This window comes from Camelus ferus, chromosome 21 (genome assembly GCF_009834535.1).
Source record: "Camelus ferus isolate YT-003-E chromosome 21, BCGSAC_Cfer_1.0, whole genome shotgun sequence".
In the NCBI taxonomy this organism is placed as follows: domain Eukaryota; kingdom Metazoa; phylum Chordata; class Mammalia; order Artiodactyla; family Camelidae; genus Camelus; species Camelus ferus.
Genome location: NC_045716.1, coordinates 20,305,965 through 20,333,468, shown reverse-complemented (window position 1 = coordinate 20,333,468; position 27,504 = coordinate 20,305,965). Strand labels below are relative to the sequence as shown.

General features: G+C 38.6%; 2 protein-coding genes across 2 annotated transcripts; one reads left to right on the top strand and one right to left on the bottom strand.

Moving 5' to 3' along the window:
- On the bottom strand, positions 1-27,504 carry LOC106731182 (Fc receptor-like protein 2). Its single transcript, XM_032463975.1, is given in 14 exon segments — positions 1-692; positions 783-814; positions 2,300-2,368; positions 2,582-2,700; positions 3,749-3,773; positions 4,916-4,961; positions 4,963-5,045; positions 5,426-5,704; positions 14,910-15,197; positions 15,990-16,274; positions 16,513-16,767; positions 17,261-17,503; positions 18,877-18,897; positions 27,171-27,504. Coding segments are annotated over 14 exon segments (1,917 nt in total). The 5' UTR covers positions 27,202-27,504; the 3' UTR covers positions 1-551.
- On the top strand, positions 8,852-9,372 carry LOC102517450 (prothymosin alpha). Its single transcript, XM_006195430.3, has one exon. The coding sequence runs from the start codon at positions 9,028-9,030 to the stop codon at positions 9,337-9,339; it is 312 nt and encodes a 103-aa protein (XP_006195492.1). The 5' UTR covers positions 8,852-9,027; the 3' UTR covers positions 9,340-9,372.

Genomic DNA, 27,504 nt, shown 5'->3' with positions numbered 1-27,504 from the left:
GAGTTATTTTTTAAATCTTAATACTAATGTACATTTCATGAAGAAATAGTATATAAGTGGGCAGAATGAATCTTTTTTGGTGTTTCCAATATGGTAGCTGGAACAAAGCATATAAGCCAGGATATCAGCAATGCCACTATCAACCACACAAGATGGAAACAAAATGTTTAGAGCAAATTGTTTATGTAAGGATAGTACATTAAAAGCTTTTGATCACACTTAGATCAACCGGTCATGACTGCACCCTTGTGGTCCTGGCGAGACTGTTTCTCCCTTCTCTTCAACAGGTCCAGGAGCTGAAGGCCCACCTGCCCTGCCTTCACATGTATCTCGAGTGTGAAAAGAATGCAGCTGCCCATTATGTTCCTGGAGAACATATAGGTTCAGGCACAGAGAAAGCTGGCAGAACTTTCACACAGCCTCACGTCCCCTACGGCCCAACCTCCTGGGATGCTGAGTCCTGGAGGGAACGAGGGTGCATCGTTGGCGATAACAGAGAGAAGGACACGGGCTGCTCCTCAGGGTCTCTGTGAGCCATGCTGGATACAGAGCTAGTGGTCTACAGCTGACGATGTGCATGGGACATTCTCATAGTTTTCTGTGGCATCTTCATCTATGTTTCTATTGCTGTCCTGTTCTGTGGAGTCATCTGGATATGCTTTCTTCAGCTCTGAATAGATGATGGTGGGCTCCTAGTGGGGAAAAAAATAAAAACAATATTAAGCACCTAAATATAGGTGAGGAAGAACAGAGGGGGAAGAAAGCCAGGAAATATGACCCACCTTATCTTCCCAATGCCTCCTTGGAGAATTTGCTGTTGGATGGGAAGAAGAAAGAAAAACAGTAACTTGTGGGTCATGCATTGCAACTTACAACCTATTCACAATGCATTCCAGGCCAATCTGCTTGACTGCTGACTCCTTTCTTAACTGTTTCCTCTGCTGAGTTTTTCCAAGCCCTCACAGACAAAGTATCCCATCCTAACACACACGAAAAAGCCTTTTCCTCTGCCCATAAAATGCACAGAATAACTTTTCTGAAAATATCCTTCTTTTTCCACTGCTCGTCACAACCCCAACAGAGTAGCACTGCTACCTCCACTTCCCCACCTCCATTCAGGGCCTCAATGGCTATACCGATCATCTGGGAGAAGGCAGCAAAATATGATTCACTTCACTTTGCACGGAGAAATTGGAGGAGGAGGGATACAGAGTTGGCATTCTGAGGCCACGCAGAAAATTCCCAGTAAGACAGAGACTTGCAGTGTTAGCACTGAGAAAATTCAGTGTGTGTGTTTCCCCTATCCTTCCAAGGGGCTCTTTGGAGCTCTCATTTATTTATTCAGCCAATAAGCATGCAGTGAATAAGACTTTCTGTTAAGCATTTGTAGGCTATAAGGAGACAAAAATGATATAAACTCAGTCCATTCAATCAAGGACCTTCTAATTTTTAAGGGGAAAAGTAGACATGGAAACAGATACAACAAGTTTTATGAGCATCAACATAAAAATACATATTAAAGTATGCTGTTGCCACAGAAAGTTATCAGTTCCTCTCAGGTTAGGAGATAGGGAGGGCTGGTGAGGATCACTGTGAATTTCACAGTGGTAACTGAATTGTGTCTTAAAATTTGAGCAAAGATCACCAGGTAAACTAGAGGCAAGAACATTTGAGGTCTACCAAGAAGCATGAGAACCAAAGCACGAAATAGCCCAGTTTGATCAAGGAAACGCCAAGTAAGGACGCTAAAGCAAGGACAGAAGGCAGAACTCAGAGGAGGGGCCAAATGAAGAGGGAGGGAAGGGTCATGCTTTAGAACGGAGAGTCACTGAGGGCAGTTAATCTAGGCAATGATGTGAGCAATTGCCTCTCAGAGGGATCATGCTGCAAGCAGATTGTTAGAAGGCTGCAAGGAGAGCAAGATTAGAAATAAAGAGATCAGTTAAAAGAATTACAATTGTCTACATATTAGATAATGAAAGGCTTGATTTAGCAATTATATGCATTTATCAAAAGAAAACATTTGAGGGGGCCTGTTGTTTTCTAAGTATCCCACTAGGTGCTACTGATACACGAGCAAAAACTTACGGTGTCTATCCTTAAAGGGTTTACGGGGCAATGGTGGCAGTACAGACAAGTAAGAGGGAATGCATATGATTATATGACTGGTAATAGAAGAGGAGCAGTTAACGCTTTTCATGTTCAATTCACATTTGAGATAACTCTTTGATCAAAGACCCTTTGCTGCATCTGATAAAACACTGACACCTTACCTCTACTTGTTTGGAAGGTGTCTCACCTGAGTTTTCTTTTGCATGCGGTGTGTTCCAGATCTGGCAATAAACCAGGTTGCTATCTCCAAGATTCACTGGGAAAGAATAAATTACAGCTGGCTGTAATCAAGATCCCACACTACAGACTCTTCCTCCTCACCACCGAGTCTATAACCGCCCTCTGTCCCTGACATAGTGCCAGAAATGTCATTTTTAAGTTAAATACGGCCAGGCCATGGACTCCTGCTCAATCTCTTTTCCCTCCCTGGTGCATCCCTGGAGCCCTCTTTCCCTGAGGAAGTCCTCACCGTTGCTGTACACTGGCTGTGGCTCCTGTAGGGCTGGTGGCTCAGAGTGTTTGGGATTTTGGGGGTCTGCGTTGGAGGTCCTGGACCAGGAAGGCTCCTGAAACTCACTGGGACTGTAACTGTGACAGAGGGTTAGTGAGATAAAAAGGAGAAAAGTGTCTGTAGACCGTACAGAATCTCAGGAAAATCACTAACCAGGAAGAGCCCAGCATGGTTCATATAAAAATATCACGGCTACTTGCTCTAAGAGTCTGCAAGGCTCTCGAGAAAATGTCAGAAGAACTAAGGCCCGAGATGGTGCCCGTTACAGAGAGGCCAACTGGGGCAAGGGCAGAGTGCAAAAGTGACACAGTTCAAGGTCCCTTTGACAGACTAATCACTTGTATTTGACTAATAGTTTACTATTTTCAAAAGTTCACATACTTAAACATCGAAACCCAAAGACTTCTGTATTCCTGCAGAACTTGACTTTTGTCTTTTTTTTAAAGGTCCCTTTCAATTTCTACTTCATATTGCAACAATCTACATTTCCTGTAAGATACCATGAAGGCTCTTCACGAAAAGTATTTTTTTCCAGTTTCATTTCTTTCTGCAGTTGATATCGTGCATTTGAAGTGGCCAGCATTCCATAATCCTTTCCTGAACGAGTGCATGAGTAGAGGAATGAGCAATAAGGGAATGAATGAAATGTAGCCTTATGAAAGATGATATCATTAAGACATCAGTGGTCAATTCTCTACTGGAGCACACTTAGGGAAGGAGATAAATTAACACGGATAACAAATTACATTAATTCCGTGTGTAAGTGAGTATTATTTACAAACATGATTGAAAGTGGCCTTCTTAATCACATTTTTAAAGAACTTCCAGGTTATATTTTTTATTCATTTAAAAAAGTTTTGAAGGGGTAATTAGGTTTATTTATTTATTTGTTTGTTTCTTTATTTATGTTTAATGGAGGTACTGGGGATTGAACCCAGGACCTTATACATGGTAAGCATGCACTCTACCAGCGAGCTGTACACTCCTCTCTTCACATTTTTTGATTTCATAAGAATTTGAAAATATTAATGGAAAACCCAATCAAATCTTTTTAATGTACATAATTATCTTGTGAACATAAATAAATCATAAAAATGTTAGCAGCACAAGAAGCAGAGACCTCACCTAGGTGTTCCAGTGGCAAAATGTCCTCCTGAAAGACAAACAAAGGATTGATGACAAGTGATCTGTGTGAATATGGAATTACGTACATACAGAGGAATGAAGAATTCTGGAAGTGGTAACTCACTGCATATTACCTTGACATCAAGTCAGGAAAAAAAAAGGACAAGAAAATAAAGCTACCAAACCAATATCCCTTAAGAACATAGATGCAAACATTCTTAAAATTTTAGCAAGTCAAAAATCATGACCCTACAAATGCTAAGCTGGTTCAACATTCAAAATCCAAAATCCGTATCAGTGGACTAGAAGAGAAAACCGTATGGTCATCTCAATCAATGTAGTAAAAGAATTTGTCATTTTTTCCCATAAAAACCTTCAGCAAATTACAGTTAGTGGCCCAATAAAGATCATCTACAAGAAATCCCAGTTACATTACCATACTTAATGGTGAAAGGGTGTCTGTTCTCAACACTTCTATTCAACATTGTACGGGAGGTTCTAGCCAACACACTGAGGCAAGAAAAATAATTAAAAGGAATCCAGATTGGAAAGGAAAAGTAAAACTATCTTTGTTTGTAGATAACATGATCATCTATTTAAAAAATCTGACGAAATCTACAAAACTAATACTAGAATGAAGTGTATTTAGCAAGGTTGCAGGATATGAGATCAATATACAAAAATCAATTGAATTTTACATCCTAGCAACAAACAATCAGAAACTGACATTTTAATGTCATTCTCAGAATCTCTACGAATTTTCTGTATTCACTGTATTTAAATGGTATTAAAGCATATCTCAGAGTTTATGATTTGCACCTATGAATATTGTCTATGTTTGTTGTTACAAGTGGAGGATTTTGTTTCTCAGTCTTTTTGTTATCAGTAAGATTTGGACTGGGGTTAGAACAGTAAATACTTAACTTTCTAATGTTTAATTGGAAGCAAAACTGCTGATCTGATTTAAATCTCAGATTAAACACATGGAGTCACAACTGAAAAATTTGTTCTACATTTTTGTCACTGCCGTAGAGTGGCAATGAGAAGAACTGAGGGCCTCCTACTTGGAAAGGAATAATTGGCCTTTATAAGATGCCCTACACAAGTCCACATTATCATAGCAATGGCAAAAGTCACAACATCAAACAGTAAGATGTAGACACTCACCCGAGCTCCTCTGGGTCCTGAAGTAACCCACCAGAACAGCAGTAGGCAGCAGCAAGGCCGAGGATGCTCAGCAGCCCTGTGGGGACTCCCACAGTGATAAGGCTTGCTTTGTATTTGTTACTGGAGGGCCCTGAGTGAAGAGACCTCTACTTGAGTTCCAGTGCCAAATATTTTTGATCTAGACAAAAAACATGTAAGTCGGGGCTAGAGATCTATAAAGACAGGTTTTTTTTTTTTTTTTTTGGCCAGGTTCTGATTTTTCAATTTGAATAATTTCCAGTTTCATTTGTAGTTTTCAAAATAATAGCACTTGGAGAGTGACTGTCAGCAACTGAGATTAAAATTTATTCCTTTCTCCTCTCCACCATGAAATCAGTCCCAATCTCCAGAAGCCCCAAGCCTGGGTGTCACGTTAAAAACTCTTTGACACTGGTAGAATTTGTACAGTCTGTTGAAGAAATATTTTATTGACTATAAATATAACCCAGAGCCCAAGCACCACCAACCCACCTGTAATGTTGAGTGTCACCACCTCACTGCGCTGGACCCCCAGGCCATTGTCAGCCCCACAGGAGTAGTTCCCAGAATGCTCTGCTGTCAGAGTGAGGTTGAAGGACATTCCGCCTCCAAAGGGGGCCGAGCTGTTCCCCAGGGTGACATTCTTGTGATAAAACCAGTACAGGATTGGGGGAGAGCCTCTCTGGGCCTCACAGTGAAGCTCCACCACGTCTCCCATCACAGCCTGAGCCCCAGCAAGGCTGAAGGTGAAGACAGGATGAGACACTGGAACTGGGGAGGGAACATAGTTCATCAACAGTTTTAATGAAGTATGAACACAAGATAACATAATAGAAGGAACATGCAGCTTAGTCTAATAGTAGGAACATGGACCTGGGATTCAGGAAAGCCTGAGCTTAAATCCTGCCTCTGCCCTTTCTTAGCTCTGGGATCTTGAAGTTTTAAAACTTGTTAATATCTCTGAGTCTCAGCTTATTCCTTTGTAAAATGAAGCTAATAATAATTATATCTCAAGCAATAAGAATCATGTATGTAAAGTACTCAATAACTGTTAGCTACTATTATTGATAGAAATAATAACTAAAAGCAAGGTTTGTTTCTCAATAGTATTGATTCCTGAGTCTTAACTTTAAACCTAGACTTCCACAATCTATCTGAAGTAGGACCTCATTACCCTCCACCCAGTTGCCTTGCTTTATTTCTCTACAGAGCATTAGCACTAACATTTTATCAATCTATGTATATATCTATGTCTTTCTCTCATCTATTTATCTATCATTTTTGTATATCTGATTCCCCCAAAAGAATGTAAGTTTTATAATGAGAACTTATCTGTTTTTTCGTTTTGTATTTCTGGCTGCTAGAATTTTGCCTCGGCATGGAATAGTTCCTCAATAATTGGTGGATAGGTGGATGACCACATTGATCTAGATTGGCCCCTCAAATATCCAGATACAGCAATAGAAACAATGATTTCCATTTTAATTGATGATAATAGAAGTAGGACAGCCAGGAAGAACAGAAAATCATTATTCTTTTAATTAATATATGGACACATCAGTCAATCATTAATTAATGTGGAACATGAACTGTAAGATTGCTGATTCTACTGAACTGTGAGGAAAGCTGGATGAGCCCATCTGTGTGTGGTGCTTTAGACGTAAGTTGTGTGCTCCTTGAAGAGAGAAATTGGGTAAGGATCTTAAACTTGGCCCTGCGTCTGAGATTGGCTAAACGGGAGGGAGGTTGGGGTCATACTCCATTGAAGAAGAATAATTCAACTTGAAAATATGCAATCTACTGGCTGAAAGACAGACGGCATCAGCTGCCTCATCTGGGTAGAAACGCCATCTTGCTTTTGGAAGTGTAGGATTCCTGCTAAATTTAAACTGGTAACTTCAGTTTGGCCCTTCTGTCCATCTTTTGCAAAATAAAATGACTTGGGCTAAATGCTAAGAGACTCAGAGGTAAGACTTTATATGTTCTTTGCACATCTCCATGTACCTTTCCACCCATGTTGTTGCCTCATATATTTTTATCCAATTTTTTATTCCTGTAAAATACACATAATTCAAAACTTATCATAAACTTTTCAAGTATATAGTTCAGTGGTATTAAATACATTCAGAATACTGTGAATACCATCACCACCATCCTACCTCTGTAACTTTTTATCTTGTAAAACTGAAACTCTATACCCATTAAACAATAACTCCTTACACTTCATCTCCTCAGCCCCTGACAAGCACCAGTCTACTTTCCAACTCCATGATTTTGACTATTCTAAATATCTTTTGTAAGTGAAATCATACAGTATTTGTTTTGGGGTCTGGCTTGTTTCACTTAACATAATGACCTCAAGATTCATCCAGGTTGTAGCATGTGTCAGAATTTTCATTTTAAGTCTGAATAATATTCCATTTTATGTATATACCACACTTTGCTTATCTATTTAGGTGTCGATGGACACCTGGGTTGTTTCCATATTTTAGCTATTACTAATAATGCTTGTTTTCTATGTGGGTTTAGAAATACCCCTTTGAGAATATGTTTTCAATTTTGGGGCGTGTATACCCAGCGGAATTTCTGTGCCAAATGGTAGTTCTATTTTTAATTTTCTGAAGAACCTCTATACTGTTCTCAATTATTTCATCATTTTCATTGCCACCAACATTACACAAAGATTCCAGTTTCTCCACATCTTAGCCAACACTTGTTATTTTCCATTATCTTGTATGGTACTCATCTTCTTGAGTATGAGATGGTATTTCATTGTAGTTTTGATTTGCACTTCCCTAATAATCAGTGACGTTGAGCATTTTTTTTCATGTGCTTAATGGCCATTTATATAACTCCTTTGGAGAAATGTCTATTCAAGTCCTTTTCCATTTTTAATGGGTGCTCACGACTCTGGCCCTGGCCCCTAAACCCAGAGCAGTGGAGCCCACAGACCTTACAACACCAGACAGGGCAGAGATGCCAGTCTGACCCTGGCTCCCACCCTACTCTTTCCTTTTCTCTGCATTTGTGGTGCTTAAGACTCAAGGGATCCTGGATATGAGGGAAGAGTCTACAATCGTGGGGCACCAGGTCATGGTAACAGCAACACTTCAGAAGCAAAGCAGCAATGACCCCGAGGCACAAGAAGAGATAATACAGCCATATCTCTTACAGAGACGGGGAGGATACAAAGTGCCTACTCTCAAATATAACCAGAAGCAGCTTAAGGAAAAGAAACCAAAAAGTTATGCTATAGCACCACCTACTTGAAAACAAAAGAAAGGCCTCTAATTTCTAACCTGTCACTACAGCAAATGCACCAGCAGAAGAACAACTCACCAAGTATCATGAAGAATCACAGTAATACTAAACCACAGAAAGAAAATGGCAATTCTCCAGAAGCCAAACTTAAAGTCATGGAATACTGTGACCTAATTGAGAAAGAATTCAAAATATTTGTCATGAAGAAACTCAACAAGCGACAGGAAAACTCAGAAAGCCAGATTAATGAGCTTAAAAATAAAATCAATGAACAGAAGTATTTTACCAGAAAAATTAAAACTCTAAAAGAGAACCAAACAGAAATTCTGAAATTAAGGAACTCAATAAACGAGAAAGAAGGATGCATTAGAAAGCATTGGAAATAGAGCAGACTGTATGAAAGAGAGGATTAGTGATCTCTAAGATATAGATCTAGAAATGGTACAAGTATAAGAGGAAGAGAGAAATAAGATAATTTTAAAATGAGAGAATTCTTTGAGAGCTATCCAACTCTTACAGGAAGGGCAACCTTAGAGTAACGGGTATCTTAGGAGAAGTCAGAGAGAAGGGCACAGAGAGTATATTTAATTAAGTAATAGCTGAGAATTTCTCAAGCATGAGGAAGAAACTGAATATACAAGTCCATGAAGCCCCACTGGCTGCTGTGAAAAGCCATCTTTGCATTGTTCCCGTGTCCGGCTCCGCGCTCGCCGCAGCCACCTCCACCGCGCGCCTCCTGCGCCGCCGCCGCGGACTCCGGCAGCTTTATCGCCAGAGTCCTCAACTCTCGCTTTCTTTTTAATCCTCTGCATGGGATCACCAGCTTGCCTATCATGTCAGACATGGCCGTGGACACCAGCTCCGAGATCACCACCAAGGACTTAGAAGAGAAGAAGGAAGTTGTGGAGGAGGCAGAGAACGGGAGAGAGGCACCTGCTAATGGCAACGCTAATGAGGAAAACGGGGAGCAGGAGGCCGACAATGAGGTAGATGAAGAAGAGGAAGAAGGTGGGGAGGAAGAGGAAGGTGATGGTGAGGAAGAGGATAGAGATGAAGACGAGGCAGCTACGGGCAAACGGGCAGTTGAAGATGATGAGGATGACGATGTTGACACCAAGAAGCAGAAGACTGGTAAGGATGACTAGACAGTAAAAAAGAAAAAGTTAAACTTAAAAAAAGGCCACCGTGACCTATTCACCCTCTACTTCCCTTCTCAGAATCTAAACGTGGTCACCTTCGAGTAGAGAGGCCCACATGCCCGCCTGCCGCGGGCAGCGCCACCTGCAAATAACACACTCTCCACCACCCAACCAAAACCACAACTGTGAATTTGCAACAGGGGAAGAAAAAAGAGCCCAAAAGTCCAAGGCCTTGTTTTTTTTCTTAAAGTACTTTAAAAAGGAAAATTTGTTTGTATTTTTTATTTACATTTTGTATTTTTGTACATATTGTTAGGAGTCAGCCATTTTTTAATGATCTCGGATGACCAAACCAGCCTTCGGAGCATTCTCTGTCCTGCTTCTGACTTGTGGTATAACCATGTTCATTATAATCCCAAAGGAGAAAAAAAAAACCTTGTGCAAAAAAAAAAAAAAAAAAAAAAACCAACACGAAAACAATCTTATTCCGAGCATTCCAGTAACTTTTTTTTGTGTATGTACTTAGCTGTACTGTAAGTAGTTGGTTTGTATGAGATGGTTAAAAAGGTCAAAGATAAAAGGTTTCCTTTTTTTCCCCTTTTTTCAGTCTATGAAGTCGCTGTTTATTTATTTATTTTTTTGGCCTGTTTGATGTATGTGTGAAACAATGTTGTCCAACAATAAACTGGAATTTTATTTTGCTGAGTCGTTCTAACAACAACAACAACAACAAGTCCATGAAGCTAAGAGAAGATCTAATTACCTCAATGGAAAAGGACCTTCTATAAGACATATTAGAATCGTCAAAAGTACTTAATGACAAAGAAAGAATTTTAAAACAGCCAAGAGAAAAAAAGAATAGTAACCTACAAAAGAACCCCCATGTAGCTATCATTAGATTTCTCAGTAGGAACCACAGGAAAGGAATGACATTCTCAAAATACTGAAAGATAATATGTCATGCAAGAATACTTTATCCAGCAAAATTATCATTCAGATATGAAGAAGAAACAAAGACCTTCCTAGACAAATGAGAGCTGAGGGAATTCATCAACATTTATCAACAGTTCTGCTTACAAGAAATGTTCAAAGAAGCTCTTCTACTAGAAACAAAAAGGCAAAAGTACACAAAACTTTATGTACATCATAAAAATCTATAATATTGGTCTTTCTTGAGGAAAATGATAAATAGATAGAATCAGAAAACTGCCACTATTTATCAGAATAGGTTTTAGACACCTTACTACAGCATAAAGGGAAAAGGGGGAGGGGAAAGCAGAAAACTATAGCTACTTCAATTTGGTAACAAACTTACAAAATAAGAATAGACAATTTGAGACAACAAAAACATAAAAGGGGAATAGGAAAAGGATTAAACCCATAAACATAAATGAAGATAAGATGCTGTCAGCAGAAAAATAATTAGTTTACCTAGGAAAGGTTTCATGCAAATCTCAGGGTAACCACAAAATATAAATCTAGATCAGATATACAAAACATTAAAGAAGAAGAAAACTGAGAAAACTATCATAGAAAACCATCAAACCAAAGTGGAAGGCAGAAACACAAGGAAAAGAAACCATGGAGATACAGAGCAACCAAGAAACAAAAGATAAAATGGCAGTAGTAAGTTCTCACTTATCAATAATCATCTTAAATGTAAATGTTTGAATTCATAAATCAAAAGACACAGAGAGGCTAAATGGAATAAAAAATGAGACCCAACTATATACTGCCTCCAAGAGACTCATATCACCTCTAAAGACAAAATAAGCTAAAAGTGAAAGGACAGAAGGTGATACTCTAAGCATATGATGGCCAAAAGAAAGTGGGTGAAGTCAATTCACATCAGGCAAAATAGACCTCAAGCCAAAAAAGGTAACAAGAGACAAAGATGGACATTATATAATGATAAAGGGGACAATTCATCAAGAAGACATAACAATGATATATATGCACCTAACATAGGAGCACCAAAGTACACAAAGCAATTATTAACAATCCTAAAGGGAGAAATTGACAGCAACACAGTAGCAATAGGGGTCTGTAAAACCCCACTTACATGAATGAATAGATAATCCAGGCAGAAAGTCAACAAGGAAACTTATAAGAAACATTATAGCAAAAGGACTTGATAAATTTATATAGAACATTCCATCCAAATGCAGTACAGTACACATTCTTCTTAAGTGCCCATAAAACTTTCTCAAGGATAGACCGTATGTTTGAACACAAAACAAGTCTCAATAAATTTAAGAAAACTGAAATCATATCAACTATCTTTTCTGATCACAGTGGTATGAAACTAGAGATCAACTAGAAGAAAAAGCTGGTAAAACCACAAATATGTGGAAACTAAACAACATGCTGCTAAACAGCTACTGAATCAACCAAGAAATCAAAGGGGAAATGGAAAAATACCTGAAGACAAACGAAAATGAAAATACAGCGTACCAAAAGCTATGGGATACAACAAATGTAGTATCATGAGGGAAGTTTATAGCAATGCAGGCTAAACCTCAAGAAACAAGGAAAATCTCAAATAAACAATCTAATCTTACATCTAAAGGAACTAGAAAAAGAAGAAATGAAGCCCAAAGTCAATAGAAGGAAAGAAATGATAAAAATCAAAGTGGAAATAAAAGAAATACAGACTAAAAAGACAATAGAAAAGATCAATAAAACTAAGAGCTAATTACTTTAAAGATAGACAAAATTGCCCAAACTTCAGCTAGATTCACTAAGAAAAAAAAAAAGAGAGAGAGAGAGAGAAGGCTCTGATAAATAAAATCAGAAATGAAAGAGGAGGGGGAGGGTATAGTTCAGTGGTAGAGTGTGTGCTGAGCATGCACAAGGTCCTCAGTTCAGTCTCCAGTAACTCCATTTTAAAAATAAATAATTAATTAAATAAACCTAATTCCCCTCCATAAGTAAATTTTTTAAAAAATTAATAGAAATGAAAGAGGAGAAATAACAATGAATTCTCCAGAAATACAAAGGATTATACAAAAATACTATAAACAGCTATATATCAACAAATTGTACAACCTAGAATAAGTGAACAAATTCTTAGAATCATACAACCTTCTAAGACTAAATCACAAAATATATGTGTGTGATATATGACCAATCACTAGTAAGGAGGTTGAAACAGTAATCAAACCTCCCAAGAATAAAGGTACAGGACTAGATGGCTTCACAGGTGGATTCTATCAAACATTCAAAGGTGATTTATACCTATTTTTCTCAAAACAGTCCAAAAAAATTGACGAGAAGGGAACACATCCTAACTCATTTTACAAGTGGCATCACCCTGATACCAAAACCAGGCAAAGACAATGCAAAAAAAGAAAATTACAGGCCAATATCTCAAATGAGCATAGATGCAAAAATCCTCAACAAAATATTAGCAAACTAAATACAGTACTTTAAAAGGATCACATACGATGATCATGTGGGACTTATTCCAGGTGTGAAAGGATGGTTCAACATCTGCAAATCAATCAACATGACAGACCACATTAATAAAATGAAGAATAAAAAACATATGACCATCTCAATAGATGCAGAAAAAGCATTTGACAAGATTCAACACCAATGTATGATTTTTAAAAATCTAAATAAAATGAATATAAAAGGAAAATACCTAAATAAAATAAAGGCCCTATATGACAGACCCACAGCTAACATTACACTCAGTGGTGAAATACTGAAAGCTATCCCGCTAGTATCAGAGACAAGACAAGGATGCCCACTCTCATCACTCTTATTCAACATAGAATTGGGAGTGCTAGCCAGAGTAATTAGGCAAGAAAAAGAAATAAAAGACATCTAAATTGGAAGTAAAGAAGTGAAAACATCCACTATTTGTAAATGACATGATTTTACATACAGAAAACCCTAAAGACTCCACCAAAAAAAACTATTAGAAATAATAAATGAATATAGTAAAGGTTGCAGGATAAAAAATCTTGTGTTTCTATGCACTAAAAACAAATTAGCAGAAAGTGAAATTAAGAAAACAATCCACTTTACAGTTGCAACAGAAAGAATAAAATACTTAGGAATAAATCTAACCAAGGAGGTGAAAGACTTGTACACTGTAAAACTATGACACTGTGAAAAAAAATAAAGAAGACACAAAGAAATGGAAATAAATCTCATGCCTATGAATTAGAAAAACTAACATTATTAAAATGTCTGTATTACCTAAAGTAATCTACAAATTCAATGAAATCCCTATCAAAATCCATATAAATTTTAAAATTTATATGGAACTACAGAAGACCCCAAATAGCCAAAGCAGTCCTGAAGGGAAAGAAAAAAAGTGGAGGTTATCACATTCCCTGATTTTAAATTATATCACAGGGCCAAAATAAAAAACAGACATACAGATCAATGGAACAGAACTGAGACCCCAGAAATGAACCCACACATACATGGGCAATTTGTATATGACAAAGGAGTAAAGAATATACAAAGGAGAAAATATATTCTCTTCAATAAATGGTGTTGGGAAAATTGGACAGTCACAAAGATGAAAGAAAAAAGAAAGAAAGAAAGAAAAAGAAAGAAAGAAAGAAAGAAAGAAAGAAAGAAAGAAAGAAAGAAAGAAAGAAAGAAAGAAAGAAAGAAAGGAAGAATGGAAGGAAGGAAGAAAAGAAGAGAAGAGAAGAGAAAAGAGAAGAGAAGAGAAAAGAAGAGAAGAGGAAGGAAGGAAGGAGCTAGACCACTCTCACACCATACTCAAAATCAATACAAAATGGATTAGAGACTTGAAAGTAGGACCTGAAACCATAAAATTCCTGCAAGAAAATGTAGGCATTCTGCTCTTTGACATTGCTCTTAGCAATATCTTTCTAGAAATGTCTCCTCAGGCATGGGAAATAAAAGCAAAATAAACAAATGGGACTACATCAAACTTAAAAGCTTGTACATAGCAAAGGAAACCATCAACAAAACCAAAACCAAGTGGGAAGAGACATTTGCAAACCATATATCCAATAAGGGGTTATTATTAAAAATAGGTTAAGAATTTATACAGCTCAACAGCATAAAACAAACAACCCAATTTAAAATTGGGCAGAGGAGCTAGGCAGACATTTTTCCAAAGAAGATATACAGGTGACCAACAGGCACAAGAAAAGATGCTCAACATCACCAGTTATTAGGGAGATGTGAATCAAAACCATAATGAGACATCACCTCACACCTGTTAGATTAGCTATTATCAAAAAAGCAAGAAATAACAAGTGTTGATGAGGATGTAACAAAAAGGGTACCCTCATACACTGTTGATGGGAATGCAAATTTGTGCAGCCACTATGAAAGACAGTAGGGAGAGTCTTCAAAAATTAAGACTAGAACTACCATATGAGCTAACTTTCCTACTTCTGAGTATTCAAGAAATACAAAAGCACTAATTTGAAAAGATATATGCACCCCTATGTTCATTCTGGTGTTATTTACAATAGCCAAGATGTGGAAACAACCTAAGTATCCATCAATGGATGGATGAATAAAAAAAAGATGTTATGTTTGTGAACCAAGGCTGAATAGGAGGAATCAGAACTTACTTCTCAGTTTGACTGTAATCAGTTTACTGAGGATGGGACCATGAATGTTGTCAGCTGCACAGTAGTATCTCCCAGCATCGTGCTCCTTCACAGTGTGTATCCACAGCTCTGCTGACAAGGAACGCTGGATCTTTGTTCCCAGACTTCTTACTGTGCCCTCTTTGTGCCAGGAGAATGTGACAGTCCCTGTACCCTTGGCTACTGAGCAGATAAGGAGCAGACTTTGCCCTTCAATCAGCTGCCCCTCTGGGGGATAGATCTCTAGATTTACATCAGACACAGGGACTCCTGGTAGGACACAAGATGACACATGAGGGTTCCCATGGCAGAAACTTCAGGGTCAAGGAGAAGGCTGGTTTGCCATGAATAAGCAAATAGCAGCAGGTGCAATAAGCAGAGGTCCAAAGTGGGCAATAGGGATTTAACTGTGTATATTGTTATAAAGAGGGCAACATCCCTCCCACCATACACAACAGTTTCCATCCTGGGGGAATGTGGGACAAGGCTCTAGATCTTCTTAAACCTAATGTTGACGATAGTCACATTTCACGGACATTTCTCTCTAAGGAATCTCTGATGCACCAATGCCCCACAAAATAAATGAGAACCCAGAATATTATTTCTACCCTTAAATCCAAACCCCTCTCGTATCCTTCAAAACTTTTCTCCAGCCTCACCTTCATCTTCCTACATTCTTCTCTAATTATTCCAATTTGTGTTTATCTTCCTCTTTTATTTTGGGACATGTTCAGGTCAACAAATGGAAGTGGCATAGGGACCTCTAAAGACTGCCTGTGGTCATTTGTGCTTCTAGTTATCTGTTGATTCACAAGAGAACATATCCTGTATGGTTCTGTAGCCTCCACAGGGTTGGGGACCCAGGAATCAATCAATACAATAGATGGAAAAGGAAGCCTAGGGAAGTGAGGCTAATGTTGAGCCTGGAGAGAGAAGGCTACCAGGACAGCTGGAAGCTCCTCCTCTCTGTTATGTTCAGTTCCCCCAAAAGCAAGGCATGCCATTGTTTAGCTCTCTTCTTCCCAGCTCTGACCCTGGCACAGCAGCCTCACAGATACTCACTCTGCACACGTATCTGGGATCTCAAGCTTCTTTTTCTGACACTGTGAGTCGCTGTCTCTGCCTGGCACCAGTAAGACCCTGAGTTTTCACTCCACATGATGGGGAACTTGAGCTCTGGGTCGCTGCTCCAGCCTGACCCCACGGCCTTGTCTTCTCTGAAGAAACAGAACTGAAGCTGAATGTCTGACCTCTGTGGAGAGAGCCAGGTCTCACATTTCAGGGTCACCGCGCTCCCCTCTGTGGGCTGGGAGGGGCTGACGGTCAGCACTGGCGGTGAAAACAGCTCTAGGGAGAAGAGCAAACACAGGTCCCAGGGCGGTAAGTCTCAGAGCTCCTGGAAGGATGCTCATGTGCTCTCAGCACCAGCTACCAAAACACGGGGACCCCGGCAGGTGGGACCACCTCCCATCTCTCTCCCATGACTCGAGGTTTTTAATGAACTTCCCACTTGCAAGCCCCTCCCTAAATCCTCACACATGGTTTCCCCACTGAGCTCTGTTACCCACAGGATGCTAGCCATTACCTTGAAGTTGAATTGTTAGAGGTTTTGAAGTTTCTTTAGATGATATGATCCAATTTCTTTTCTTAGCAGTACAATGATATTTGCCATTGTCCCTGGGGACTAGATTTAATATGAAGGGTGATGTAGAACTAATTTTTAATTCATCTTTGTAAAAAGTCTTTTCAGTAATGCTGGCTTCTTCTCTCCCCCGGCATCTCAGCGCTACTTCTTTATCTCCTTCAAAGACAGGGTATGGAGCCTGGAGGATCAGCCAGTCTGCAGAGAGTGAAGGAACACAGTCGGTTTACTCCCTGCTGCTTCTTTCTTCAAACTCTAATTTCTGCCCATGAAAAAAGAACTACAATCATGTACACACCTGCCTTTCACTTCATGTACACACAACCAACATTTCTACCTGGTCCCAATGCCTGGTTCTCTGTTACGCTAGGATAATGAACTGATTCCCAGATAATGTCCTTAAGAAATCTCCATATGTACTATTAAAAGAGGAATTTAAAACCACACCTTTCTTCAGACCTAGGTCCCTTTTACCCGGCGACCTCTGACTTACCGATACTTCTCTGGATGGAGTCAATAGAAAATCCAGCATCCTGTTGCTGCCCTATTTCCTTATTTTCCCTGCTGAAGTCAGTACATCAAATATCCTCATGTCTGTTTACAAGCCCTGCTTGGTCTCCCTGAATTAACCCAGCCCTTAGACATATCGCCCAGTGGTTTAATTTCAGAGATTCCCTCTTTCTTTCCTTACCAGTTGAAAACTCCACATACACAGGTTCACTGAGAGAAGATCTTCGGGTTTTGCATTTGTAATATCCAGTCTTCTCTATTCGGATCTCTTCAGATTCTTTATTCAACGACATGCCATTATAATACCAGGATATGTCTCCTTGGGCAGGAAAATGGAAATCCCTGCATGTGAGAGTCACTCTATCCTTTTGGAAGTGTGTGGACCATGGAGGTTTGAGGAGAAGAAAAGCTTTTGGAGATACTCCTGAATAGGAAATGGAAAAGCAAAGGCAGGTGAAGGGGAGTGGGAGGAGGGTGGAGGGCAGAGGAGGGCCCAGCCTGAAGCTAGGAGTTTTTCTGAGCTAATTCCTATTAAGGGTTGGAAAGGGTTGGAAATGGGGCAGACACAATTTGGGGAAAGGCCTAGGGCAGAATCTGTTACTCCTCATTTTTTGCCTAGCCTGGAGAGTAGATGGGTGTCATCGGGGAAAGGTCTCAGGCTCCTGGTATGTGGGCTCAGAATAGTTCACCAGACATGATTTGTAGTTGTGTAGTAGAGAATAACCTTTGTTTTGTTGGAGGTTTACAGGGACACCATGACCTGGCCCACAGGGATGGCTGCAAGAACAAAGAATGCCTGCGGGCAAGAAGATTACAACAACCAACCACCCCCCCTCCCTTATTTTTTTGTATAAATGGAGCCTGTGTTCTGACTAGAGCGGGATGGTTCTCCAAGACGTTAGTCTGCCGTCCTCTAGGTCAGCCGGCTTTCCGAATAAAGTCGTTATTCCTTGCCCCAACACTTCGTCTCCTGATTTATTGGCCTGTCACACGGCAAGCAGAATGAATTTGGACTCGGCAACAGCTGAGCAACACCGTGAGGGCCTCAGAGGGTGGGCTGACTCTGAAAAGCCCTTGTTCTATACATTCCTGTTAAGGTAAAATTAGCCTGGGACGTGCACACCTCAGAAGCAGTCTTTAGACTCTGAAAAACCAGTTCCTACTTGGTTGTTGATATTTAATGTACAAGATTTCCTTTTTACTTGCCATACTTTCAAACCTTGCCTAATTTGAGATTCGATGGGGAAAGCAACTTTTCTACTCTCCGTCTAAGCTGGACACTATCAGTAAGTGAGGGATGCACAGAATGTGAACAAAGGGGCATGGTCTGCTGGAGTAATCATATTTGTGTATGTAATTGCAACTGACCAGTGGAATCAGACACTGAAACAATGCAGTGATATGAGCTTTTTTTTTGGAGATATAAAGATTTGACTGCAACACTTTCCTCTGTGAATGAGAGTATCTCTATACTCTTTGATAGTGGCATTAGCATGGACGTACAGAGGGATTAAAGGAGATCAAATCTGAGGTTCTTTCAGCATCAGCCTCCTGCCTCTGCCCAGCCTTCTGCTGTCTTTGCTTCTACACTGTGACATTCAGTAATAGGAAAATAACTGAAGACTGGAGAAATCAGAGGATGGTCTGCTCACCCACCATAGCAACAGGTGTGACCTCAAAGTAGCAACACTACTGATTTGGCACATTGCCACAAGCCTCATTTATGGGGACGGAGAGGGCTGGCTGAGAGGACCAATGCTTGGAGACCAGGAGGAACAGAGAGAAGGGAAAACAGACCTGATTGTCCTCCTCCAGGAGCTGTAAGAGAGCCAAGATTTAAAGATTAGCACAGAGGAATGTTTTTCACATCTCTTCAATTAGACACTCTCTGAGAAATGTTCCAAAAATCCAGCCACAACCTCTTCTTTGGTTTTTCCTTCCCATTTCTTTGCCTCCATTTTAAGATACTCATAGCCCACAAACAAACAAAAAAGAATAGTCTGTAATTTATTTCATGAATGTGAATGGCTTGTATCCACAACGCTGGCTCATCTCTTCGCTATCTCATACTTAGCAGCTTCATAGTTCATTTCCTCCCAGTCTCCAACTAGCACTCCAGCCAGGTTTATGTATGTATGGAATTTATACCTACAAGTACTTGATTAGTTGGGAATTAAAGGAACTCTTGCCCTAAAATGGCCAAGATAGGGTTCTTTTGACATTCCAAAACTGGTTAGAAGGAAACCAGCTTGATAAAACATTTTTTCAGAATTCTGACCTTAAAGGAACAAAAGCCCTTCTAGGAGGATCTTGTATTTCTCTGCCTTTAAGGAACTTGCATGACCTTAAAAGAACAAAAGCTCGTCTAGGAGGAACTTGCCTTTGAGATGTAAATGTTTACTTGATCCTCTTAGGCATTTTATTCTGTGTTTTGAGAACTGGGTCTCTGCCGTGTAGAAGGTACACGAATGGTGCACGTTTGGCAGTCAGTTAAATAGACTGGGGCTTTAAGCAGCCTTTTTGCCGGACTGTGTCAGCTCTCAAGAAAATTCATCATAAAGGATCCTAGTCCATAAGGGGCCTTTGCCATCTTAAACTTCATTGCATCTGCCTGTACAACAAAGGCCTTTACTTTCTTAGACTATTTTTGAGAGTAAACTTTGTGGATCTTATAAAGGTTGTGTTTGGCCAACTAACATCCTTCAAAGTCCAACGATCCCCATTTCTGGGCTCTCAGATGTCTTCCTGTGATCACTCAACAGATAAAGTTCATTTGTTACTGGTTGTGTTTGCCCTAACAAACTAATAGCCCTAGGTAATGCCTAAGCTCATAATAGCTCAGGCTGGCTTGTTTCAGCCCCACCTTATCAGTCAGACCCCACTGCCTTTCATGGACCTAAGCCTCTTACCTTACCTACAACCAATCAGAGACTTGTGCACAAGTCCCATCAGGCACCTTGTGACCCGACCTGATAAAACACCCCAACAACGGGCTCCTCGGTGCTCATGCAGGCACCCGTCATCTGTGTGGCCCACTGTTGTCTATGACAGTGCACCCTAATAAACTCCTTCCTGTTTTCATACTTTATCTTTGGTAAATTCTTTTACCAACCCATGCACCATCATGTCACCAACCAGCCGCTCGGTTGTGTCCCACAACAGGCTACCTGCTTTGCACTCTCTTGTGGGGTGCCTCTTGTGTTCTTACTGGTTTGAGTTGCTATTAAGATACTGTTTATCAATAGCCAGATGATGGATCCTTCAAACTGGAGAAACTTCTAAGTTGGTAAATTTTTAGAGAACTCTCATTATAAACAGCTTTTATTGGTGCTTATGAAAGGACCAATTTAAAAGGTGGATGCAGAAATGCAACAACTAAACTTAAGAACTCTTTTAGTTTAAAACGAGGGTAAAAAAACTGTTTCAAGAAGATTTATTCATGGTCTCCACTTCCCCTCAATAGGTCTTATAGATGCTGATAAAAATATTAGCCTGATTAACAAGGAAATAAGAGGAAACTGAATGAAAAGTCAAAAGACTTCTTCCCAACAAGGTGAAAATTTCAAAGGGATTCATCCCAACAGGATAGAAATCTTTAGTTAGTTTTAAAGAAATGGGATAAATAAAACAAATGTTGATGGGATTAAAGCAAAGTCTTTGATACAACACTATCTGAGGTTGGGTGAGCCAAAGGGACTCCAACTTGTCCCTCTAACATTAAAATCCATTCCATTTTCCCTTTTTTTTTTTTTTTTTTAATTAAAGACTGGAAGAAAATTACACTGAGATACCTGACCAGCAACTGCTTGGGACAACAGTTAGATCACTTAATCAAGTTAAGACTGACAAAAGGGCCTGAGTCCCTTAGCTTGACCTCAAACCCTCTTATACAAAAATGGATAAAATGGCTGGGGGATAAAGAGAAAAGTTTCTGGAACTTCTTATAAGACCAAAACCTATTGATGGTGTCCTAATGGAGACTAAATGTAAAGGTATAAGAGTTACAGAATTGAGATGAAAGTTTATAAAAACTGTGTATTTGAACAAGCTTTATATAAAATGGTTATTTCTTTTTTGCCTAATTGTACTGTGGGATAGACATTATTTCTCTCTGAGGAATGCCTTCCCTTCCTGGTATTATAAGACAGAGCATATAAATCTGCCTTTCAGGCAATATTAATTAAACATACTAAAGGAAACCAATACAGTTACCTGTGCCCATACAATATAAAGCAAAAACTAATATTCAGGAACTAACAAAAGCAATAAAAAAGATTTTGCTCCTAGAATTAATTGCTCTTGTACATTCAGAAAGCGGGCTTTTGTTGAACACCCTGTGCAAACTTCTGAAGGCATGATAAATTGAATCCTAATGTTCTAGAATATAGAACCCCTGATTTCCAGTTTCGTTGGAAACCTTCTCCCTGCTATAATAAAAGCTAATGAAAGAAAATTAGTTTTGAGACAGGAGGGAAGGGGGAAGGACACAGCCACAGAAAGAATGGCAGCGATTTAACATGAAAATGGTGGAAGATTCACCTCCTAGTTGGCTTTGAGGATTAAGAGGTTTGACTTTTGGTAGATCTTGAGCTTCATTATATGCTCATTGTAACAGCAATCAAATAACATGCCCGCAGGCGCCATGACAGCCCCAAGGCTAACTGCAAAAGGCCAAAGAATGGGCGGTGGCCCTCTCCCTGGGAACCCCAGCCCCTTCCCCACTGCAGTTGGAATGATCCCACCTGAAGGCATGTGAAGCTACTGAGACCGTAAAAACTGGCAACACCACGCCTAGTGGCCCTTTTCGCTCCCTCCTCTTTGGAGACGGCCCGCACTCTGTCTATGGAGTGTGTACCTACTTTTACTTTAATCTGAGCACCTAATTCCCACACCTCTTTCCTTGCCTTTATCTTGCCTTACACTCTATGCAGTATGTATCTCTAAATAAATCTACCTTTACTCAACGGTGGCTCGCACTTGAATTCTTTCCTGTGCGAAGCCAAGGACCCACACTTGGTGGGGCACATCCCAGGGGCTCAGCAGAGACCTGGGACACGGCCCTCCTCACGTTCCACATCTGTTTTCCTGCATCAGTTTGGCAAATTAATCTTTAAATATCACTTGGTGACAGACCAGGATTTTTGGGAATTAAAAGCAACTGTCTTTCACTATAAACCTCCTAGAAGAAAACATAGGTAAAACAGTTTCTAACATAAATCTTAGCAATGTTCTCATAGGGCAGTCTACTCAGGCAATAGAAATAAAAGTAAAACTAAACAAATGGGACCTAATTAAGCTTATAAGCTCTTGTACAGCAAAGGAAACCATAAACAAAACAAAAACACAATCTACAGAATGGGAGAAAATATTTGCAAATGATGACACTGACAAGGGCTTAATTTCCAGAATATATAAACAGTTCATACAACTTAATAACAACAACAATAAAAACAAACAAACAAAAACCAACCTAATCCAAAAGTAAGCAAAAGACCTAAATAAGCAATTCTCTAATGAAGACACAAATGGCAAATAGGCACATGAAAAAAATGCTTGATATCATTAATTGTCAGAGAAAAAAGCAAATCAAACTACAATGAGGTTCACCTCACACTAGTCAAAATGGCCATCATTAAAATGTCCACAAATGATAAATGCTGGAGAGGGTGTAGAGAAAAGAGAACCCTCCTACACTGCTGCTGGGAATGCAGTTTGGTGCAGCCACTGTGGAAAACAGTATGGAGATTCCTCAAAAGACTGAAAATAGACTTACCATATGATCCAACAATCCCACTCCTAGGCAAAATAATCTGGAGGGAACTCTAATTCAAAAAGCTCAATGTTCATATCAGCATTATTTACAGTAGCCAAGACATGGAAGTAACCTAAATGTCCATCGACAGATGACTGGATAAAGAAGGTGTGGTATATTTATACAATGGAACCCTACTCAGCCATAAAAAAGAATAAGATAATGACATTTGCAGCAACATGGATGGACGTAGAGATTGTCATTCTAAATGAGGTAAGCCAGAAAGAGAAAGAAAAATACCATATGATATCACTCATATGTGGAATCTTAAAAAAAAAAAGACAGAAAGAAAAGAAAGAAAGACACAGATGAGATTACTTACAAAACAGAAACAGACTCACAGACATAGAAAACAAACTTATGGTTACCAGGGGTAGTGGGGGTGGGGGACGTGGATGGGAAGGGACATATTGGGAGTTTGAGATTTGCAGATACTAACTACTATATATGAAATAAATAAACAACAAATTTCTACTGTATAGCATAGGGAACTATATTCAATATCTTATAGTAATCTATAATGAAAAAGAGTATGGAAATGAATATATGTAGTGGGGGAGGGTATAGCTCAGTGGTAGAGCACTGCTTAGCATGCACAAGGTCCTGGGTTCAATCCCCAGTAACTCCTCTAAAAATAAATAAATAAATAAATAAATAAATAAATAAATAATAAGCAAACCTAAAAAACAAAACAAAAAACAAAATATATGTACATATACATATAACTAAAACATTATGCTGTACAGCAGAAATTAACACAACTTTACCAGCAATTGTAAACTGACTATACTTCAACTTTTTAAAATGGGGAAAAAAAGCAAAGGGAGAATATTTTATCACTGAACAGAATGAAATACTGTTGCCATTTTAGTACATTAAAAAAAAAAAGCAACTGTCTTTGTATCTTTGTGTTGCTTATCTCTACAAATCAGAAATGTAAATACAGCTCACAGTGACCTGAGGTTGAGCCCAATTAACTCAATTGAGTTGAACCTGAAACCAAAGAGGAAAAAAGGGAAAAAGAGGCCTTTTAAAACTACTCACAAGCGGGAGGTGCCAAGATGGCAAAGTAGAGAGACTCACAGTGCACCCTCTTCCACAAAAACACCAAGAATTACGTCTACAAACCCACTGAATTGCACAGAACACCTACTGAACTCTGACAGAGTGTCTCTCGCTTCGAAATACAGGAAGATTCTCACAAAATCCGATAAACAGCAAGTTTATACTGTATAGCACAGGTAACTATATTCAGTATCTTGTAGTAACTTACGGTGAAAAAGAATATGAAAACAAATATATGTATGTTCCGGTATGGCTGAAGCATTATGCTGTACACCAGAAATTGACACACACTGTAGATTGACTATATTTCAATAAATATATATACACAAGGAAAAAAAAATTGTTCAAAAAGCTCCCTCACCCAAAATCTAATTAACAGCTTCCTTAAGGATTTATCAAGGACAGATACCAATCTCAAGTTCTTTTCCACAAATAGTAAAAAGCTTTAGTTATCTGAACAAATAAATTTAACTTAGAGCAACTGTTATTTATAAATTAGTAAGTTTATAATACCTGATTCATGACTAAGTTTTAAAATGAAGCTATGAGCTCTCTTGTTATGTCTGTTTATATGTCTGTGTATATGTTATACACATGATATATCTTGACCTTTGGATAGTATTATCAAAATGAAATTTACAAAAAAGCTCTATTTAATTGATATAAAAATAAGTACTTACAAATTAAACATATTGAAATGTAATAGAAACTAACCTAAATGAATTTCCAGTTTATGTAATCTGAGAAATAATTCAATATTATATTAATATTCAGTATTTTAAGTTTGTTGGTTTAATTAATATAGACATCTTGTTTTTATTACACCTAGGTTTACTAAAAGTCAAATAAGATCGTGTTATCTATTATAAAATTTATGAGCAAGAAAAATAGCTTGAGATGGTGGCTGACTTTGTCTCATGTCTCATAAAGTTTTCATGGGTAATCTAAACATAATTGTTGGGAACAAATGAATTAAACAGATATAAATGGGGTAAAAGCTTTTAGGTGAACTCTTTAATTATATTTTATGGTATGTCTACTTAAAAATTATTTCTCCACATTTTCAGTAACTTGAAACTTCACAGTTTTGCTAAGTTAAATGATGGAAATTTATTAAATGTCTAGATCATTTTCACATAAAATAGTATACTGAAATAATTACTAAACATAGGCTTCCTTATATACAGAAAATAGAGATATTTAGGACTATTAATAAAAATATTTGGTGCCACATTAAAATTTTCTATAAAAATGTTTCTAGAAATCATAAATAATATTTATAATAACATTGACAGTTTTGCCAATCTACAGAATACTAATGTAAAAGACAGTTCATAATTGCTTACTCTTTAGTTTTCACTAGAAATTAAGATTTTTAAAAGTTAAGAATTCTAATTAATATGTGTAATTAAAACTACTAAAATTAACAAGCAAAACATCTTTGTATGAAAGGGAAACAGTTTAAAGAATGGAAATGCATTCTGTTATGGGAAAACATAGTAATTTTGTCCTAGAGAGAAAGAAAGAAAAAGCATGGGATAAAACCTAAAAGTAAAAAAGAAAGTTATAGAAGGTTTGTGGGAAAGAAACCACGAGAAAATTTTGTGCATGTTCAAGACTGGCTAAGGGTAAAATAAAACTTAATTGAGTGAACACATTTAAATATTAAAAGTATGCTGATGCAAAACTAGAATTTGGCTTTCTGTCTGTGTCAAGAGAACAAAATTTTCTTGGAATATTGATCGGCTTTTGATAACAGATTGTAAAGTTTCTTCATCTTTAAAGTAATTTGTTCTAACTTTGTGTATTTGCCTTTAAAAGCATTTATTGTCACTTTGGCTGAATGAGTAACTATTGTTTCACAGTGACCTGTGATCCAGATCAACAGGATTAATTGTGTGGGACTGAATGAACGAACAAATATAACTTATAATTTTATGACTTCTTGTCTGAAATATTATTGACCTTTAATCCTTATTTTCCACAGAACCTTTCCTCTTATACTATGACTTATAAAAAGTTGATAAAGTATACCTTTGTAAACAAAGGTGAAACATTTATCTTTTTCTCTCTACTTGATCCCTCCAAAATTTGGCTTCTCTGGCTGGCTCCCCTCTGGACTTGATGGCTTATTGCAATCCAGATCACAACGAGTTATAGTAGTCATCATTTTAGTTTGCTCTCTTTTTGTTGTTTTCAATCTGTTTATGCTTTGTGTCTCCCCTCTATTCTGATCATATTACTGTTACCAGCTCTATTACTTATATTCGTCTATTTTATAAGATTGTTGTCTCTTGCATTACCCGGTGTATAACCAGACCTCCAACAAAATTAATGATGGCTAAACATCCCAAGGCAATTGACCACATATCTAACGCTATATAGAATAATTGTAATAGTGCAACTCTAGATACGGGAAGAAGTAACAAGGGGAAAAACATTTCCTAGATCATAATACACTAGTAAGACACATGATCCAGAGAATTTTAGGTTATTAATAGGACCTAATCCAGATACAGCCCATGAATGCCCTATTACAGAGAACTTGGTCTTACCTAGGAGTAAGTGTTCTTAGTGCCACAGAACAAAATGGTCATGAAATGCCTCCCAAACCTTGGTTGAATTTACGACCTACAGAGGGACACTGTAAACTTAAAAATTTGCCTGTGACTCCTGTTCTACAAGGATCAAACCATTAACCACTGTAGTTGCCCTGACAGTGAGCCCTGGAGAGGAGCAGAGTGGAGAAAAGCAGGAAAAATTCCGTGCTTTGGATATACTGGCACTTAGACAATTACGATGCATATCTAAAGAAAATTTTCAAATAACTCCTAATTCTTGCATCTTCCCATTCATAGAAAAGCATTAAAATCGTTAACTTGAGATGTCTGTTCTTTGCCACTAGCAGTAATCACTTGATGCTGGATTACACATTTTTCCCAGCAAAAAAGTTTGTATAGATCCTGGCTCCTCCCTTGCCTCTCCAGAGCAGTTCCGCAGAGCTATCTGAGAGGCAGTATCCTGGGCTACAGTCCTCAGTAAGGTCTCCAAATAAAACTTAACTCACAACTTTTACTTTGTGTGTTTTTCTTTCGGCTGACACTTGCTGTCTGTCTCTGAACCCCAAGTGGAGGCAGAGACAGAAGCTCCTTGGCTTTCCCCTGGCTGATATTAGAAATTGAGACCCCTGTCCCAGTCCAGCCCCTCTACTCACCCAGGATCAGCAGAAGGAGCCACAGAAGCATGGGGACCTGGCCCAGCTGAGGGCAGAAGTCTGTCTCACCAAAAGCCAAGCTTATTTTTCACCCACGAAAGAAGACAGAAGCGTGGTACTCAGATGAGATCTGCAAGCATTAGAAAAGGGGAAGGAAAGAACTGTATCTTGCTTTAGTTTCCGAGAAATTCACACAGCCACCTTCCTAGACGTTTTTATTTCAGCCCCGGTGGCTGTGCATTTTTAGATGTTGGTCATCTTCTAACAGCCCAGCTCTCTTGGGAGAAATGTCTTCAAGGCTCTTCTGGGTTCTCTGAAAATGCCAAGCTGTGGA

Excerpts from the sequence above, each read along its gene's own strand:
- LOC102517450 (XM_006195430.3), top strand. The coding sequence starts at position 9,028 with ATGTCAGACATGGCCGTGGACACCAGCTCCGAGATCACCACCAAGGAC.